At 41.4% G+C, this 16984-nt stretch overlaps 2 protein-coding genes across 2 annotated transcripts; both read left to right on the forward strand.

Annotated features, from left to right (window-relative positions):
• Window positions 1-6025: 6025 nt before the first annotated feature.
• HO173_002544 (uncharacterized protein) lies at window positions 6026-6943 on the forward strand (the record flags this gene model as incomplete). The annotated part of the gene is made up of 1 exon (XM_037304477.1): window positions 6026-6943. The coding sequence occupies one exon, from the start codon at window positions 6026-6028 to the stop codon at window positions 6941-6943; it is 918 nt and encodes a 305-aa protein (XP_037168570.1).
• Window positions 6944-7413: 470 nt separating this feature from the next.
• HO173_002545 (uncharacterized protein) lies at window positions 7414-14836 on the forward strand (the record flags this gene model as incomplete). Its single annotated transcript, XM_037304478.1, has 4 exons — window positions 7414-7533; window positions 7588-11172; window positions 11230-11653; window positions 11712-14836. 4 exons carry the CDS (start codon window positions 7414-7416, stop codon window positions 14834-14836), a joined length of 7254 nt encoding a protein of 2417 aa, XP_037168571.1.
• Window positions 14837-16984: the final 2148 nt, after the last annotated feature.

Here is a 16984-nt window from a genome sequence, read left to right on the forward strand (position 1 = left end):
AGTCATCTCCTCTTATTAATATAACTCTTAATATATTTCGAGATTATATTAGATTATACGCGGATCTTATTATTATTATTATTAGATATAATTAATATCGATTAGATAACTTATTATAGAGAAGTTTATATTAAATTAATTTAATATTAGATTAAAGTTTAGCGCTTATAACTTAATTCGATTCGAGATCTCTCGATTAATTAACTCGTATTATTTTATTAATATTCTTTATACTAGAATATTAATTTAAAAATTACTATTATCTATTAAAATACTTATATTTATTACTCGCTTATTATTATATCGATTTCTTTTAAATTAAGATTTTTATACTCGCTATATCTCTAGCTAGCGATAATATTAACGCGAAGATTAAAATATAAGCTCTCGCTATCTATGCTATCGTCGAAGAAGATCGTAGTATTAAAGATCTCGAATACTAAAAGTTCTTTATTATTTTATTAATTTTTAAGCGAGCGTATATATATACTATTTTTACTACTCTTTTACTTATTAATTATAAGAGTATAATTCTATAAGAGAGAGAGAATAGTATTATAATTATATTCTATATCTCTCTTAATATATTATTTAGCTCTATAGTCTATTAGAGTCTAGTATATCTTAATAGAGCTATCTACTATTATTTAATATCTTCTATCTATATAGCTATTCGATATCTAGTTATCTTATTTAATATATCTATATTAATATTATATCTATATCGATTCTAATATTAATACTTAATTATTCGTATTTACTATAACTCTATTAAGTTATAGTTTTATTTAATATACGACTACTATAGTTAGAGCTTAAAGAATATTATATAGCTTCGTTAAATATATCGTATATTAATCGCTTAAGTCTAAATAGATATTAAAAGTAGAATTAATATCTAATAATATAGCTAAAGCTCTTACCTTTTTATTAATTTCGCTATTATCTATATATATTATTATATAACTCTTATTAATTGATCTTTTAGCTAATTCTTTAACGACTTTTTTAATCTTATAAATTATTATTTTAAAAGACTCTTAGTCGAAGGCGACGCTAAAAAAGCGTAGTTTCTTAATCTTATTAATATCGTTATATTATTCTTTAAATCTATTAATATATCGCTTTAATAGACTTAGTTTCCTATTCTTTTTAGATTTTCTTTTAAACTTCTATCGCTCGAATTATAGCTTAATAATCTCGCTATATACTAGACTAGTAGTAATTTATAAAATAGCTTTCGAGATAATCTTATCTAGCTATTATTTAACTAATAAAAAATACGCTTTTATATCGAGTATTAAAATAAATATAACCTTAAATACTCTAGTTATCTTTCTCTTTATCTAAGATTAAATTCTTTATAGCGATAAGAGATAAGTTTTATTATAATTAATAATATCTTCGGGCTAATATTATATTAAGTAGTAATACGTTATTTATAGAATAATTACTATTTAATAAAGCTATCTTATACTCTTATAATTATTATCTTATATTAATCTAATAATCCTCGTTAATATATCGATACTTTTAATAGTCTTAGATCGAATCTTCTTATTATAATAGCTCTATAGAAGTTTAAAGTTAATTTCGACTTCTAGATAGCGAATAAAGCGTCTCGCCTTAATATATTATCTCTTATTAAGTTATAGAAAATAATCTAAGCTAAATCTCTATTTTCTATTAAGATATAATAGTTAATATTTATTAGAATTAAACTTCGATTTATATTATAACGCCTACTTTATATAAACTTCGTCGTAGATTTTATAGAGAGCGTTATAGTTTTTCTCGATAGAGTCTCTTACTATTAAAAGATTTATATTATCTATAAAGTCGATAACTATTATTCTTAAGTCGACGCGATTATTATATTTATCGATAAGATTTAAGTTATAGAAGAGATAAAGTATAGGCGATAGCGATAATTCTTAAGAAATTTCGATTGCTATAAGAGTCTTTAATATAAAGTATTCGCTTATTTTTAGTATTATTATTCTATTAAATAAGAACGATTCTATTTAGTTAACTACTCTTATATCGATTTTTCGCTTTTAAAGATTATAGAGTAGTCGAGGATAAGAGATTTTATTATATATATCTGAAACGTCTAGTAGTAATATTATAACTATTTTATTAGAGTTCTAAGCTTAATATATTCTTTCTAGAAGATAGTAAATATCGTATTTACATAATCGTAATCTATGGCCTCTTATATATATAACTAATAGAAGTCTATATATCTTTATAAGATATACTATTCTTCTAGTAAGAATAAATTTTATTACCTTTTCTATAGTATTAAGTAGAGCTATTAGTTAGTATTCTTTAGAAATTAAATAGTTTTTACTTAACTTCGAAAGAATAATTATTATTAATATTTTAAAGTACTCTAGATAGTAGTCGTTTATTATATATATATTAAATATTCTATATAAATAAGAGAGTAATAACTTTAAGATCTTCTTGAGAATTAGATTAGAGATCGCGTCTTCCTCTAAAGCTCTCTTTAACGATACTTATATTATAGTCTTTCTTATCTTATTTACGATAATTATATCTATTAAATAGGCTTATAAGTATATCGTATTAACGTTAATATTATCTAACTTCGTCTATATTAATAATAAGAAGAACGTTTTTATAAGAAGATCTATCTTTAAGTCTAGTTTATTATATTTTTATTTATCTTTATTAAATAGTAGAGAGAGATATATCTATATTATAAGTTATTTTCTAACTTATTTAATCTTTTTTATATTATTTATAGCGACTTATACGCCTTTACTACGAACTCTCTAAACGCCTTTCTAGTAATTCTCTTAATTAGATTATTTTTGAAGTTCTTAATAACTTTATACTTATTCTATACTTTCTTTAAGAGCGTTATTCTTTAGCTTCTTTTTAGCAATTTATAATATCTTTATACTTTCTTATATTCTAATATAAATCTTAGTCTAGATTATAATAATAATTTAATAATCGAGGTAGACTCCTCTATAGCCGCTTAAATAAAGTTAATAATAGTTATTATTTAATAATCGATATTATCGTTAATAAGATTTTTATTATTTTCTTAAGAATTAATTAGATACTTTTTCGATGCTATAGCTCTAGCGAGTATCTTTTTTAAAATCTCGACATCTAGTTTATTAAAGTTTCGATATATTATTAATACTAACTCTATTATAATTAGCTTAAGCTTTATAAAAATTAGAAGATAGTTAAATTCGCTTTTAAAATTATTTTTAATATTATAATTAATAATATTTACTATTAGTATTAAAGTAGCGAATAATAGATCTATTATTATTTAATAGTTTTCTTCGTATATTACTATTTCTACTAATAATGCTTATTCTATAGCGAATTCTTTCGCTATAAATATTAATTCTTCTACTCTCTTATTAATACGAGTATTTAATTTTCTTTATATTATATAGTAAAGGTTAAAGTCGCCTAATATAATCTATTCGTTATTCTTAGACTTTATAAGCGTCTTATATAGTTCGTTAAGTTTATCTATTTATTAATCGCCGAGATTATAAATATTATATATATATATAATTCTATTATTTTTAAACTTAATATTAAGAGTATAGAGGTTCGATAAGTAATATAATAAGTACTATTACTTTAATAATATTCTCTTATTAATATAGAAGTATATTTATATATTATTATAATAGAGATAAATTAAGTTAAATCTATTCTTTAGAGAATAATACGATATATTTATATTAGTATTTCTCTAGAACTTCTAAATTACTACTATATCGATATTATAAATCTTTTTATTATCGAAGAGTTCTATTATAACTATTTTAAATTTTCTTATATTATATTATAGTATTAATAGCTAATTAAGATATACTATTATTTCTTAATATTATTATTAATATTACTTACTCGCTTCCGCCTAGTTTATAAAATTTATATTTCTTTTCTAAATATTCTTTTTTTCTTAGTCGTCGATAAATTAAATATATCTCTTTTTATTTCTATTAATGAGGATCGTAATTCTCTTATTACTACTCTTTTAACTTAGAGACTATCTATTATTCTCGAAGTTATTAATTTCCTCTATCGCTATATTATTCTTATATTATTTAGCTTTATCTACTACTTTAAAGAGCGATCTATTTCTAAACGAAACCCTTATTAATAATATAAAAGTATATCTTCTTTTACTTAGCTAAAGATTCGATATAATAGTTCTTTCGAGGTTTAGCCCTCTAATTCCTCTCTTATTAACTATTCTATCTCTATCTATTAGCCTATTACGCGTGAATATTAGCCTCGAAAAAAATTCCTTATTTCATCTACGATTAAATATATTCTAAAAGTAGTTACTTAATTAATCGCTTATTTAATAGCTAGTCGATATCTTCTTCGTTATTATAAATCGTAAAGAAATCTATTATCTCGCTATTCTCATTCTCGCTATCTTTCTCTTTCTTACTATATATATCTTATTTTAAGCCTTATATAATCCCTCGTAAACTGGGTATTTACGAGTATCGGCTATATATTCTTTATAATAATACTCTTCTAAGTATTTCTTATATATTAAATAATTCTTTTTAGGATATATAGTCGATAGATAATCGTATTTCTAGTATACGAAGTATTACTTTAATTTATACTACTTATTATAGACGTAATAGCTATATAATTTTAAATCGATAACTAGATCTTCTTCTAGTACTTTATTTTCTTTCTCTAGAGATATTAATTCGATAATTAATAAACTCTTATTATAACTCTCTTTATTCGCGCCGAACTAGTCTAGCTATACTATATCGAGGCTTAGCGTATTAATATTCTTATTTTAAATCCTTTTAATTACTATAGCTATATCTTTAATATCGAATATATTAATTCTTACTTTATAGAGTAGAAGGCTATATATTTTAGTAATTACTCTCGCGTTATTACTTATCTTTAAAGTCTAATTCTTACTTTTTTTTAATTTATTCGCCTTCTTCTTATTTGCAATTATAATATATATATCGCTACTCGCTAGCCTTCTAGTCGTTTTAATAGATTTTCTTATAATATTTATACTCTTTATATATCTATTAACTATCGTAGTTATCTTACTCGATATCTTTTTCTTTAATACTTTATTTATTATCTTATTTTATAACTTTATAATAATCTTATTTAGCTTATTATATAATACTTAATCTTATTTCGATATTACTAATAATATAATAAAGATTTCTTTAATAATAGAGAAGAATATCGAGAATTAGTCTAGTATATTAACGTAATTAATTATTAATATATTACTTTCTAGACTAACTATCTAATACTTAATATATATAATTTTTTTCTTTATATTATTATCTCGATTACTTAAGTTAATAGCTAGTTTATATACTTTATTTAAAATTATCTAAATTTTAAATTTATTATTTACTCTTTTTATAAATACTATCGCTATCTTAAAAATAGTAGCTACTTTATTTATTAATAGTTTCTAGTCTTTATTTATTATTTTTAATATAATATTTATTAACAACTTTAGTATAAATATATACTTCTTAAAATCGTAGCTATTATAGTCTTATTAAGGCTAGCTAGTCTTATTCGATATAATTATAAAGATATAAATATTCTCTAAAGCTAATTAAAGAGGTATTAATCTTACTAAGTACTTTAAATATATATATCTACTTTCTATAGCTCAATAATATAGCATAAGCGTTATGCGAAAGTTTTTCGTGTGTGTAGGAGATGAAAGCTGCAGCAAGATATCCCCTCCGCCAAGTGTAGCTATACTACATGTGGCTAGCTATTGCAAGAAGCACTCTATGGCGGGGAGTCGGCGTTAAGAGTTAGCGTCAAATGTTTCGTAGTCGTAAAACAGCAACGTCATGCATTGGATACAACCATCCCATATTGAAAATCTTTTGCATTTTGCCTCCTTGTGAATTATAGAACCTACAGCGTCTCATTGTTAGGATCCACCAAGAGAGCAAACCTTCAGACAAATTCTTCACTGAAATCAGCAATCATGGATCCTACGCCTACAGACGCGCCACCCTCCTACGACGAGGTCGCAGGATCTTCAAGTTCTTCGAACAGACCTGCGAACACAAACACGAACACCTCCATTCCACACAAAGCACGCAATGGCATTCCACCACAGACCCGCCGCAGCATGGAAGACGAAGGCCGGCCTCTGCCTTACGGCTGGATCAGACAGTACGACCCGCAAAACCACCACCAATTTTTCGTCGACACGAACGTCGAGCCACCACGATCAATCTGGTGCCATCCTTATGACGACGAACAATACATGAATAGCCTAGACTCAAAAGAGAGACAAAAGATCAAGGGTTCTCTCAGAGTCCCAAGCCAGGCCGATATTGCAGCAGAAAGCAGCGATGACGACGGCGACCACCATCACCACTCCAAGCAGGCCGGTATCGGCACCGCAGAACTTCCACCCCGTGATCCCAATCCACCTACCGGCGTCACTAAGTTCGGTCGCAAGATGAAGGACAAGATGACGCACACAACCCACGAGCAGCGAGAGCAAGAACGGGCCCAGCGCGCAGAGGAGGAGCGACGAGCTTATCAGCGCCATCAGGAGTTGCGGCAGGCAATGTCGAGGGCTGCACAGACTGGAGAGCCGCAGCATGTTGGCAAGGGGAAGGATGGGAAGGATATCTACATCGAGCCTCCACAGGGCATGGGGCCGCCGCGGGGAGGCTATGGATATAATCCGTACACGCAAGGGCCGTATGCCAACCCCAATGCTACGTTCGTCAGGCCGCAGTACCCATACTCAAGACCATATGGTACAGGTTATGGTGGCGGATATGGTCTGCCGTTAGCTGGTGGACTGATGGGGGGTATGCTTCTCGGAGACATGATGATGGGCGGAATGGGTGGAGGGATGGGCGGAATGGGTGGAGGAATGTTCTGAATACAGCCCTGTCTGCCTATATGTGCACACGGAGTTGAAGCAGCGATACCCTTTTCTGTGTACAATCATTATCATCACAAAACACGAAGCACGTTGTAGTCTCTTTCTTCCCTTTCATTGCTACAATGTGTTCAAAATGAAGACTCGGACAGACTGTTCCACTGCAGTCAACATGGGGAACTAAGGATCTAGAAGCTGACAACCCGTGTTTTCTTCAAAGGTCTCCTTTCCTGCATGGATTTATAGCATTCTCTCTATTCTGCACATGATGTTTAATAGCGCGGTGACACTTGTGTCATATGGCATCTGTCCGAAAGCTTGAAGGGACCACTAGGAGTGTTGAACATGCCAAGGCGCTACCCGGCTCCACTTCGGTTGCTTTGGGCGTCCAAAGTGGGCTCACGTCCAGGGTCCGTCGCGGTTGCTCCTCGACATGAGCGTTCTGCTATGTCTACATGAACAATGACACCATGAGGGATCCGGACAGTACAGAAGGTGGACAGGCGCTGCAACCTCCTCCTCGCCTATATGAGCGGCTTTCCCAACTAAGCGGCTACACATGGGATCAATCGATCCAACCATTTCACTCGGTGAGGGATGACAAGGCCTCTTAAAGGCATCTTTGCTGACTTGCTTGGGGCTAGACTTACGACAACTGGCACGTCTTTGGTCTCAAACATTTGAGCCATGAGACCTCAGGCGGCTCTTCTTTCCAAGGCATTGCAAGAACAAACTCGACCGCGAGCTCGCCTCGTCTCGGCCCACGAATTTCACTCAGACATCACCGCACTGGAAGCCAAGGCACTCAAGGTACAGCAGGAACCAATGATCTGGGATCGTTACGATTAGATGGGGAGAGAACATATACTCCGGTTGTTGCTCGGATCTCGACCCATATCTTGCGCATCGAACGCGAACATCATCTTTGCAAAAGCTTCATACAGACTTCGGACCCAGACATTGTACACACTGTCAAACCATTGGACCTCGTCATGTTGCCAAGCCATCAAGGAGACGAGGCAACACTTATTGTGTCGATATTCGAATCACCAGGAAGAAATTATGTGAAAGATCTGTTGGATCTTGGTCCTGCATTTCTCGCTCCGAGATTCCCTGATGGAAGTGATGTCTTTGGAAAAAGCGATGCTACCGAATCTCAAGGCCGTGTGTCCCTGTCGACGTTCCTTGATTTTGCGATTGGTGCTTGCGAGTGTCTTGAGCTCCTACATTATGGATCGAGAGTCGTCCATGGAGAGCTTAGGGCTGACGCGTTTCACTTCAATCGTGACAACGGGGTTGTCAAACTCATCAATTTTGGCTCCGGACCACGGTCATTCGAGAATGGCTTGACAAGTAGTGGGTGGATGACATTATCACGCGAAATTGGGGTCAACTACAAACTCCAGCATGTCGCCCCAGAGCAGACTGGGCGGATGCCTGCGGAGCCAAACTCGAGAACTGATATATATGGACTCGGGGTGCTGTTTTGGATCATGCTTACTGGAAGGCCTCCATTCCAAGCCGAGATCCCAATCGACATCATACAGGCGGTACTTGGTCGCAGGATCCCTCTAGTCTCGTCCGAGCGCATTGATATTCCCGATGTCATTGCTAAAATCATTCAGAAGATGACCCAGAAGCAAATGGATGACCGATATCATTCAACGAGTGGGTTGAAGTATGATCTTGTCGAGGTGCAAAGGCTGCTTGGAGAAGGCGACAATGACGGACTCGCAGAATTCAGCATTGGGTCTAAAGATGTGTCATCAATTTTTGTGCTTCCGACGTACATTGCTGGGAGAAACGAAGAGCGTGATAGGATAGTCCAAGTGATCGAAAAGGTCGCGAAGTGGCAGGAATCGTCTGAAGACAGAGGTAGACTCGGTGTCTATGCTTTTGGCTCAACCTCGGGTACCTCGGCCATGAGTGAAGGTTTTGACGGTCTTGAGACTGGCACTAAGTCCAGTGATACAAGCTCGATAGCCGGCAGAAATTCAGAAAGCAGCCCAGCCCTAGGTCCATATTCCTCAACCCAAGTACTTGTGCATAGCCCCCATGACAACACTGTTGGCTCCAGTGCGGCACCAGTTGAAAAGCCTCCTCTTGAAGCCAATGACAGCAACGAATCCATTCAGACCACGATCACGCTAGAGACGCAGAAAAGTGGCCTCAGGCCAGACAGCTCTGGTATGCAACACCATGGACCAATCCAGACCCCAAGACGTCAGAGTAGCCATAAGTCTTTACGAAGACATCGTTGTGAACTTATATCTATCACTGGCGCAGCTGGCGCTGGGAAGTCAAGTTTGATCCAAAGTACGCAAGCTGACATTCGCACGTTGGGCTATTTTGCTTCCTCGAAATTTGATCCAGCAAGAAAAGCACCATTTGAACCTCTCCTACGAGCGATGGGATCCTTGTTCCGACAGATATTCTCCGAGAGCGACGTCAATAGCGAATACCATAATATGGTGCGCAAGCACATCCGTAGCTTGTGGCCTACGACTTGCAGCATGCTGGATATACCAGAGAGTTTGATATCGACAGACGTGCAGTACACTCACAAGCTTACAAGCTTCTCCTCGCAGCAGGGGCTCAACGGATCCCGGAGAGGCGAAATCGGCGACAACAGCAGCGCACGTAGTGCCCTCAGTGGCAATATGAGCGCTGGAAATCAAACAGGCTCTGACTTCCTTCGCGAAGGGGCAAATCCCCGATCACTAAAATTCATGACTATCTTTGTGGAAGTTCTGCGCATCCTCTCTACCAACAAGTTGATTTGCCTGTGTCTCGATGATATCCAATTCGCGGATGAAGAAAGCTTGGATTTGATCTCCCACGTCATATTTAAGAAGCTAGGGATAGTAATCATAACGACGTGCCGAGACGAGGAAACGCTCTCAAGGCCTGTCGAATCCGTGCTGAGGAACAAAGCCGCCAACCTAACAATGATCAAGTTGTCACCCCTGAGCGAACAAGACGTTGTTAATTATGTATCTGCAACAATCTTTCGACCACCGGAGTATTGCCTACCCTTGGCAGCGGTCTGCTTAGAAAAGTCGAGTGGAAATCCCTTCTACCTGAGACAAATGCTGGAAGTCTGTCATCGAAAAAGCTGTATCTGGTACTCGTGGAAGGAATCCATGTGGGAGTATGACCTTGACAGGGTTTTTGCCGAATTTGTGTCCGATTCTTATGGTGAACAACTAAATACGGATTTCATCACAAAGCAGTTGCTAGACCTACCGCAAGCTGCGCGTTCCATTCTTGCTTGGGCCTCTCTCTTGGGGACCACTTTTTCTTTCAAATTAACACAGAGACTCTTAAGTGGCGAATTCGATTATCTCGATAGCGATGGGATGAACGAGGAAGACGACTGTCCAAAGGTCGCGGAGCTTTTCACTCCACAACCAACAAAGAACGTAGTGGAGGGCCTACAGGCAACCCTTCAGGCATACGTTCTTATGCCTGGCAGCAACGAGGACGAGTTCAGTTTCTCACACGATCGATATGTTCGAGCGTCGGCGTCTCTGAGAGAATGTCACGACGTAGAGAAGATGCATTTCATCATAGTCCAAACAATGATGAAATATTTGGACTTAGATAGTGCTTCTTTGTACGATCGTGCTCGACACATCTGTCAATGTGCCAGCGTCATCAGGGATCGTGTGGCATACCGTCACCGCTTCCGGGCCCTATTAGCCGAAGCTGCTGAGAGGGCAATCAAGTCTGGCGCTCGACCAACAGCTTTACAGTATTACGAGTCATGTCTTGCTTTGATGCAGCCGGAACCTTGGAAAGAGGGAGCACATGACGCGTACTATGACGAGACACTCAGTCTGTATACCAAAGCTGCTGAGCTTTATTGGCATCAGGATCAAGTTATCGAGGCTCAAAATTTGCTCGACTCTATTTTTGCGGGTGCGCGTACAGCCAGCGACAAGGCTCCTGCTTGGATCTTGCAGTCCAAGTTGTTTGCACAAGCGGGGAACATGGCGGGGAGCTTCAGCTCGCTGAAAACGTCTTTGCTTGAATTAGGTGTTGACCTATCTGACAGTCCAACTTGGGCGTCCTGTGATAAAGAGTGTCACGACTTGCGCGTACTGGTACAAGAAGCGAAGTTCGCGGATCTCAATAGCAAGGCGCTGGACGCAGATTGCAACATGGTGGCTCTAGGTGCAGTGTTAATGGAGGCAACGAGCGCAGCTTTTTGGAGCAATACCATATTGGTGTGTTGATTTCTATAATCCCATTAATTTTGACCCCATCACTGATCACCCTCAAAGTTCTATCAGCTGGTACTCAAGATGGTTGAGACTCATATGACCCATCCGAGCACGTTCTCCCAAGTCGGCCTTGGTTTCTCATATTTTGCCCTTGTGTGCATCAGTCGAAGTGACGATTTCCCATTTGGCCTCCAGATGCATGATTTATCGAAACAGCTTTTGAGCCAACATGGAGATCCGTACACGCTTGGCCGAGGATTGGCAGTCTCTGCGCTCTTCATCGCGCATCTGTTCACGCCCATACGAGATCACCTTGATTCCCTGGAGGAAGCAATTGATCAGTCCCTTGTGTCCGGAGACAAGCATGTGTATCTTCTCTCCGTGGGAAGTATCGCCCTTCGGCGCCTTTACATCGGTGACAATTTAGCGAACATCGAGTTGTTCTGCTCGGTAGGAGCGGAGGACTTTGGTGATTGGGCTTCAGGTAGGTTAATCTACATTTGGCGATATGTACACAACAATGGCTGACATAGAGTATGTAGACATGAGAGGTGGTGTATTCCTGACTGCAACACGTCAAGTTGCCCGTTCGCTCCAAGGAAAGACTTATACAGAATCTCCGGAAATGGTAATGTCCGATGAGGAGCATAGTACAGCGAACTATATGGAGTTGATTGACGCACGTTCCTCCAATGTTGAAAGACCTCGAAATATCTACAACAGCCTGCAAATGATTCCGCTTTACCTTTACGGACACTACCAAAAGGCGATTCAACTCAGTAACGAGATTGCAACCAGCATTCACCAACTGTGGAGTTTGCGGATCTCTCGGCTTACCCTCTTCTACGCTTCACTATGCTATGTCGCACAACTTCGCGAGGGCAACAGTGATCAAGATCGCGACACAACCCTTACCAAGGTCAGACAGTACAAAGCACACATAGCTCAATGGCAAATTCAGTGCAATGCTAATTATCTCATGTGGGAGCTTTTGATTGAAGCTGAATTGGCTGATATAGAGGGCCATTATGGCGAGGCAATCCAGTCGTACGAGGCCGCGATTGACCATACACAACTCTACGACTTCCTACTCGAACATGCTCTGGCCTTGGAATTGCAAGGCGAATTCTATGTTCGGCGAGGAGCCAGGCGAGCTGCGCGTGCTATTTTGAAAGAATCATTAACAATGTATTCGCGCATCGGTGCAACTGGGAAAGTGGACCAGTTGGCCGTAAAGCACGAATGGGTACTTCGAGCATCAACAACGACACAGACGAGGGACGTTGCTGTACAGACGGCGGATGCTATCGGCGACATTGGCAATACACAGTTCCGCATCGAGGAGAATGAGCGTCAAGAAACAAGGAATCTGGGCAAAGAAACCGCTGGTGATAGAACCCAAGCTTGGGTCTCCCCAACAGCTACTGATGGCCGTGCGAAGATCGTCGATCAGGACGTCTCTGATTTGGGGCTTGATGTTCTCGACCTGCAGAGTATCTTGGAGTTCAACCAGGCGATATCCTCTGAACTACAGATAGATCGCCTCTTAGCTACAATGACGGAGATCATCCTGGAATCTGCAGGTGCCCAAGCAGACTTTGCCGCAGTCATCATCGAAGGTGATAATGGTTGGTGCATCGCTGCAAGTGGGACATCAGAAGGCATATCTGCTGAGGCCCAGCCAATAACCGAGATTCGGAATGAAGCCCAAAAACAGGTACTCCTCTACACAATGCGATTCAAAGAGGCTGTCTTCGTCCATAACCTGGCCCACGACGAGCGTTTCCTTACCAATGCGTCGGCCAAGTCCGTGATCTCGCTACCCATTGTTAGAGGGAAAGATCTGCTCGGGATTTTGTATCTCGAAGGCCAATCCAATTCTTTTACCGACCGCAATCTAGGTGTACTCCGACTTTTCTGCAACCAGGTCGGCATCTCTATCGCCAACGCCTTGCTTTTCAAGCGCATTGCCAAAGTATCGGCCTCAAACACGAGCATGATAGAGAGTCAAAAGCGTGCACTTGCGAAGGCTAGAGAGGCAGAAATCAAAGCCAAAAACGCAGAAGCCGAGGCCAGGGAGAACGTCAGGTTGAAAGAGGAAGCTGCTAAAGCTAAGAGCATCTTCCTTGCTAATGTATCGCACGAACTTCGCACCCCGCTCAACGGCGTCATTGGTATGTCCGAATTGTTGAAAGAAACGCCCCTCAACAACGACCAAAAGGAGTTCGCAGATTCCATTCGGGTTTGCGCCGATACACTCTTGATTGTCATCAATGATATACTTGACTATTCGAAGCTAGAGGCTGGGAAATTGAAACTTTACTATTCCCCTTTGAACCTCAAAGAGACCATACTGGAGGTTGTCCGGGCCTTGATCTATACGAACCATGAGCGAGGACTCGAGACCAAGATGGACCTAGATCTAGACCCCGAATTACTGGTTTTGGGCGATCCCGTGAGGCTACACCAGTTGTTCATGAACACAATGAGCAACAGCTACAAGTTCACGAAGAAGGGATCAGTCCATGTTAGAGCAAAGCGGGAATACGAGGATAGCGAAAGTCTTACGGTCACTTGCTCGGTTGCCGACACCGGCATCGGAATTACTCAAGACCAAGTATCTCGACTGTTCACGCCATTTGCCCAAGCCGATAGCAGCACTCAACGTGAATTTGGTGGTAGTGGACTTGGTCTTTCCATCTGCAAAGCGCTCATCGAAGTCATGAATGGAAAAATATCTCTGGAGAGTCAAGTGGGTGTCGGTACGACCGTTTATTTTACCATCACATTTCCAAAAGCAGCGAAAACGGCTACGAAGGGCCGTGCTCCAATAGCCGCTCAAGCACCAGACGCAATGGCCATCTGGTCTTCTGAGGGGGGATCATCGTCAAAATCGTCCTTTTTCAACCTCTCACAGATCCCGCGGAAAGAACTTCGAATATGCATAGCGGAGGACAACCCCATCAATCAAAGAATTGCAGTCTCCTTCGTTTCCAAGCTCGGCTTCAAATCAGAAGCATACAATGACGGTTTACAAGCAGTCGAAGCGCTTCGCCAGCGTTCATCTGAGAAGAACCCTTTCCATCTCGTTTTGATGGATGTTCAGATGCCCGTGCTAGACGGTTACGACGCGACCAGACTCATACGCATGGACGAGGACCCCGTGGTACGAGGGGTGTTGATCATTGCCATGACAGCTAGCGCCATTCAAGGCGATAAAGAGAAGTGTCTAGAAGCGGGGATGAACAACTACTTGGCCAAGCCTGTGAGGGCCGCTGTGCTCAAATCCATGCTGGAAGGCTACCTAAACCAAGCTGATCAACCGATGCCTGACCTGCAGGGCACCGCCCACGACCTAGCCTCGAAAGTCATCGAGAGAGCCCAGAACGAGAACAAAAAGTCTTCACATCCCACAAGACCCAGCTTCCAAAAGCGCATGAGTTCGCGGAATGCTATACCATATCACGGCAAAGACCCGCAAGCTCTATATTCTCCCAACGATGACGCCGCATTAACGCCGCGACCTACGCTCCTCCATCGATCTTCCGGGAACTCAATAACCCACATGACGACCCAGGACGGACTCGCCAGTACTATTGAGGAGGACGGGAAGGTCCCGCCGCTGTCTTTGACAGATGGAGCAGCTGAAAAACCCTCTCGGCAATGAGCGTTCACCGTATACCTGTTACCCATCATTAAATATCAGCATTAGCGAAGGTGTTTGCCGGTCAGACGGATAGGATCCCAGCATTAGCACGGGCGAATGGCGCTTCTGTTCTTAATCTGTATACCGTTCTCTACAATTGTACTTGTAGTTTGATACCCCACCCGCGTCTTGACAAGATGTTTTCGGCTTCTCACCACATGAATGAGCTGCTGGTGCACCCAATGATTCCACACTGTACACACTAACCGCCAAAGATGAACCCTTGACCCGAACCCACTCCCATCCACCAAATGCGCTCTACGCATCAGCCCCCTCCCCTACCCATCGGCTCATGGTGGTACGACTCCGCTGGTCCGTCGTCCACGACTCCTCCTCCTCCTCCTCCCAAAGCTGACCCCTCACTCCATCCATCCCTCCATCCCTCCATCCATCCCTCCCTCCATCCATCCATCCATCCCTCCATCCATCTACGCCCCTCCATCCATCCATCCCTCCATCCATCCATCCCTCCCCCATCCATCCATCTACGCCCCACACTCCCTCCCTCCCTCCATCCATCCATCCATCTCCGCCCCACCCACACTCCCGGCACCGAAGACGTGAGGAAGATGGTGGAACGCGGATTCGGTCCAGTTCCCCGGTAAATTGCACAATGCCCGTTTCGTATCCCTATGCCGCTGCTCGCGTCGATATGAGTAACCCGGGGTACAGTTGCGCGCCTTGTGACGTGGGTAGGAGTTAATGCGGGAGGAATGTGAGGGGGGGGGGGTTACGAGTAAGGGAGGGTGAATGAAAGATGTCGCATTTATTCATGAAATCGACAGCCGTGCGGACGGAATCAATAACGTTGGAAATGGACGGAGTCCATCAAAGTCCCCCCCCCCCCTCAAATCCGTGTTGTGGACGGATGTTCGCTCCGTACCCCTTCCCCAACTCCATATCCCTTCCCCAACTCCAGCCCCTCCCTCCCCTCCACACCCCTCCCTCCCCACCATTCAGCGGTGACGACAAAGCCCCAAACCGCGCCTTCAGCCGTTCCCTCCGTCCCTATCCTGGACTCCGACTCGTGCCCTGAAAAGCCCCCTCAGGCCAGCCCAAGCGCAAGAGGCATATCCGGCCTCTCATGTTTTCTCCATGGAGCATTGCGAACGTGAGATACTGGCGGGTGTTTTGTGAAAGGGGAGGAGAGGAGAGGAGAGGAGAGGGTGGGGCGAAGAAAGGAAAGGCGAGGAAAGGGAAGGGTGGGACTTGGTGATGATGGCGCCGTGTTGTTTTTTGGGGGGGAAAGGGGGGCCGGGGGGGCGTGAAATTAGCTACGGTTGGGTCTCAGGCATAGATGAGGTACCTAGGGGGGATAAGCGTTGGAGCCCGATCCAGCTGAAGTCCAAAGGATGCGCTTGATCGGGATTCTTTGAAGGGATCGTTGAAGGGATCGTTGCAGGGAAAGGGCGAAACGGATGCTCGGGCCAAGTTCTCAGAGCAGACGCCCGCGTCCGTGGCGTTGTCGGTCGGAGCGGGGTAACGCGAGCCACGTTGTGGGGTTGGGGAGGAATCATCGTATCGGGAGCGATGGCGGATCAGTCGGGGTAAGCTTTTACGGTTCACTCATCGGAGATAGATAGGTAGCTTGATACCCACGCAGCCGACGAGGGGGCACCCAGCGTGCCGCCTTTTGACAATGGACGGAACGGGCACATGTGAGGATCTGTTTGAGGGGATTAGGATTGTTGGGGAGGGAGGGAGGGAGGGAGGGAGGAGTGTTGCACGTCGAGGGAAGCGGAAGCGGTGGGAAGAGGGGTAGGGGTTCCGTTTGAGGCGGCGTACTGACTGGGGAATCTCGGTTGAGAAGTAAGCTGCTCCGATGGTGTGGAATGGAGGGTGAGCGACTCGCCTGTAACGATAGAGACGCGAGGCCATGTGCGAGAGGCGATCGTTGCACGTGGCGGTGATGTGGACTCTATGCGCTTCCCGTGCGAGCCGCCATCCAGGGGGCTTCGATGCGGTTGACAGGCGCGTATCTGGAGAGGGACAGGTTCGGCTCGTGCCTCGTGGCTACCCCTTTGATGATCGAGTCGGGACGCCATCTTGCTTTCGGTCCCGAACCGCAACGTACGAAGCGTAGGTGTTGTGGTGGATAGCCAGGGAACG

This window comes from Letharia columbiana, assembly GCF_014066305.1.
Source record: "Letharia columbiana isolate WasteWater2 chromosome Unknown Sc0000005_s0, whole genome shotgun sequence".
In the NCBI taxonomy this organism is placed as follows: Eukaryota; Fungi; Ascomycota; class Lecanoromycetes; order Lecanorales; family Parmeliaceae; genus Letharia; species Letharia columbiana.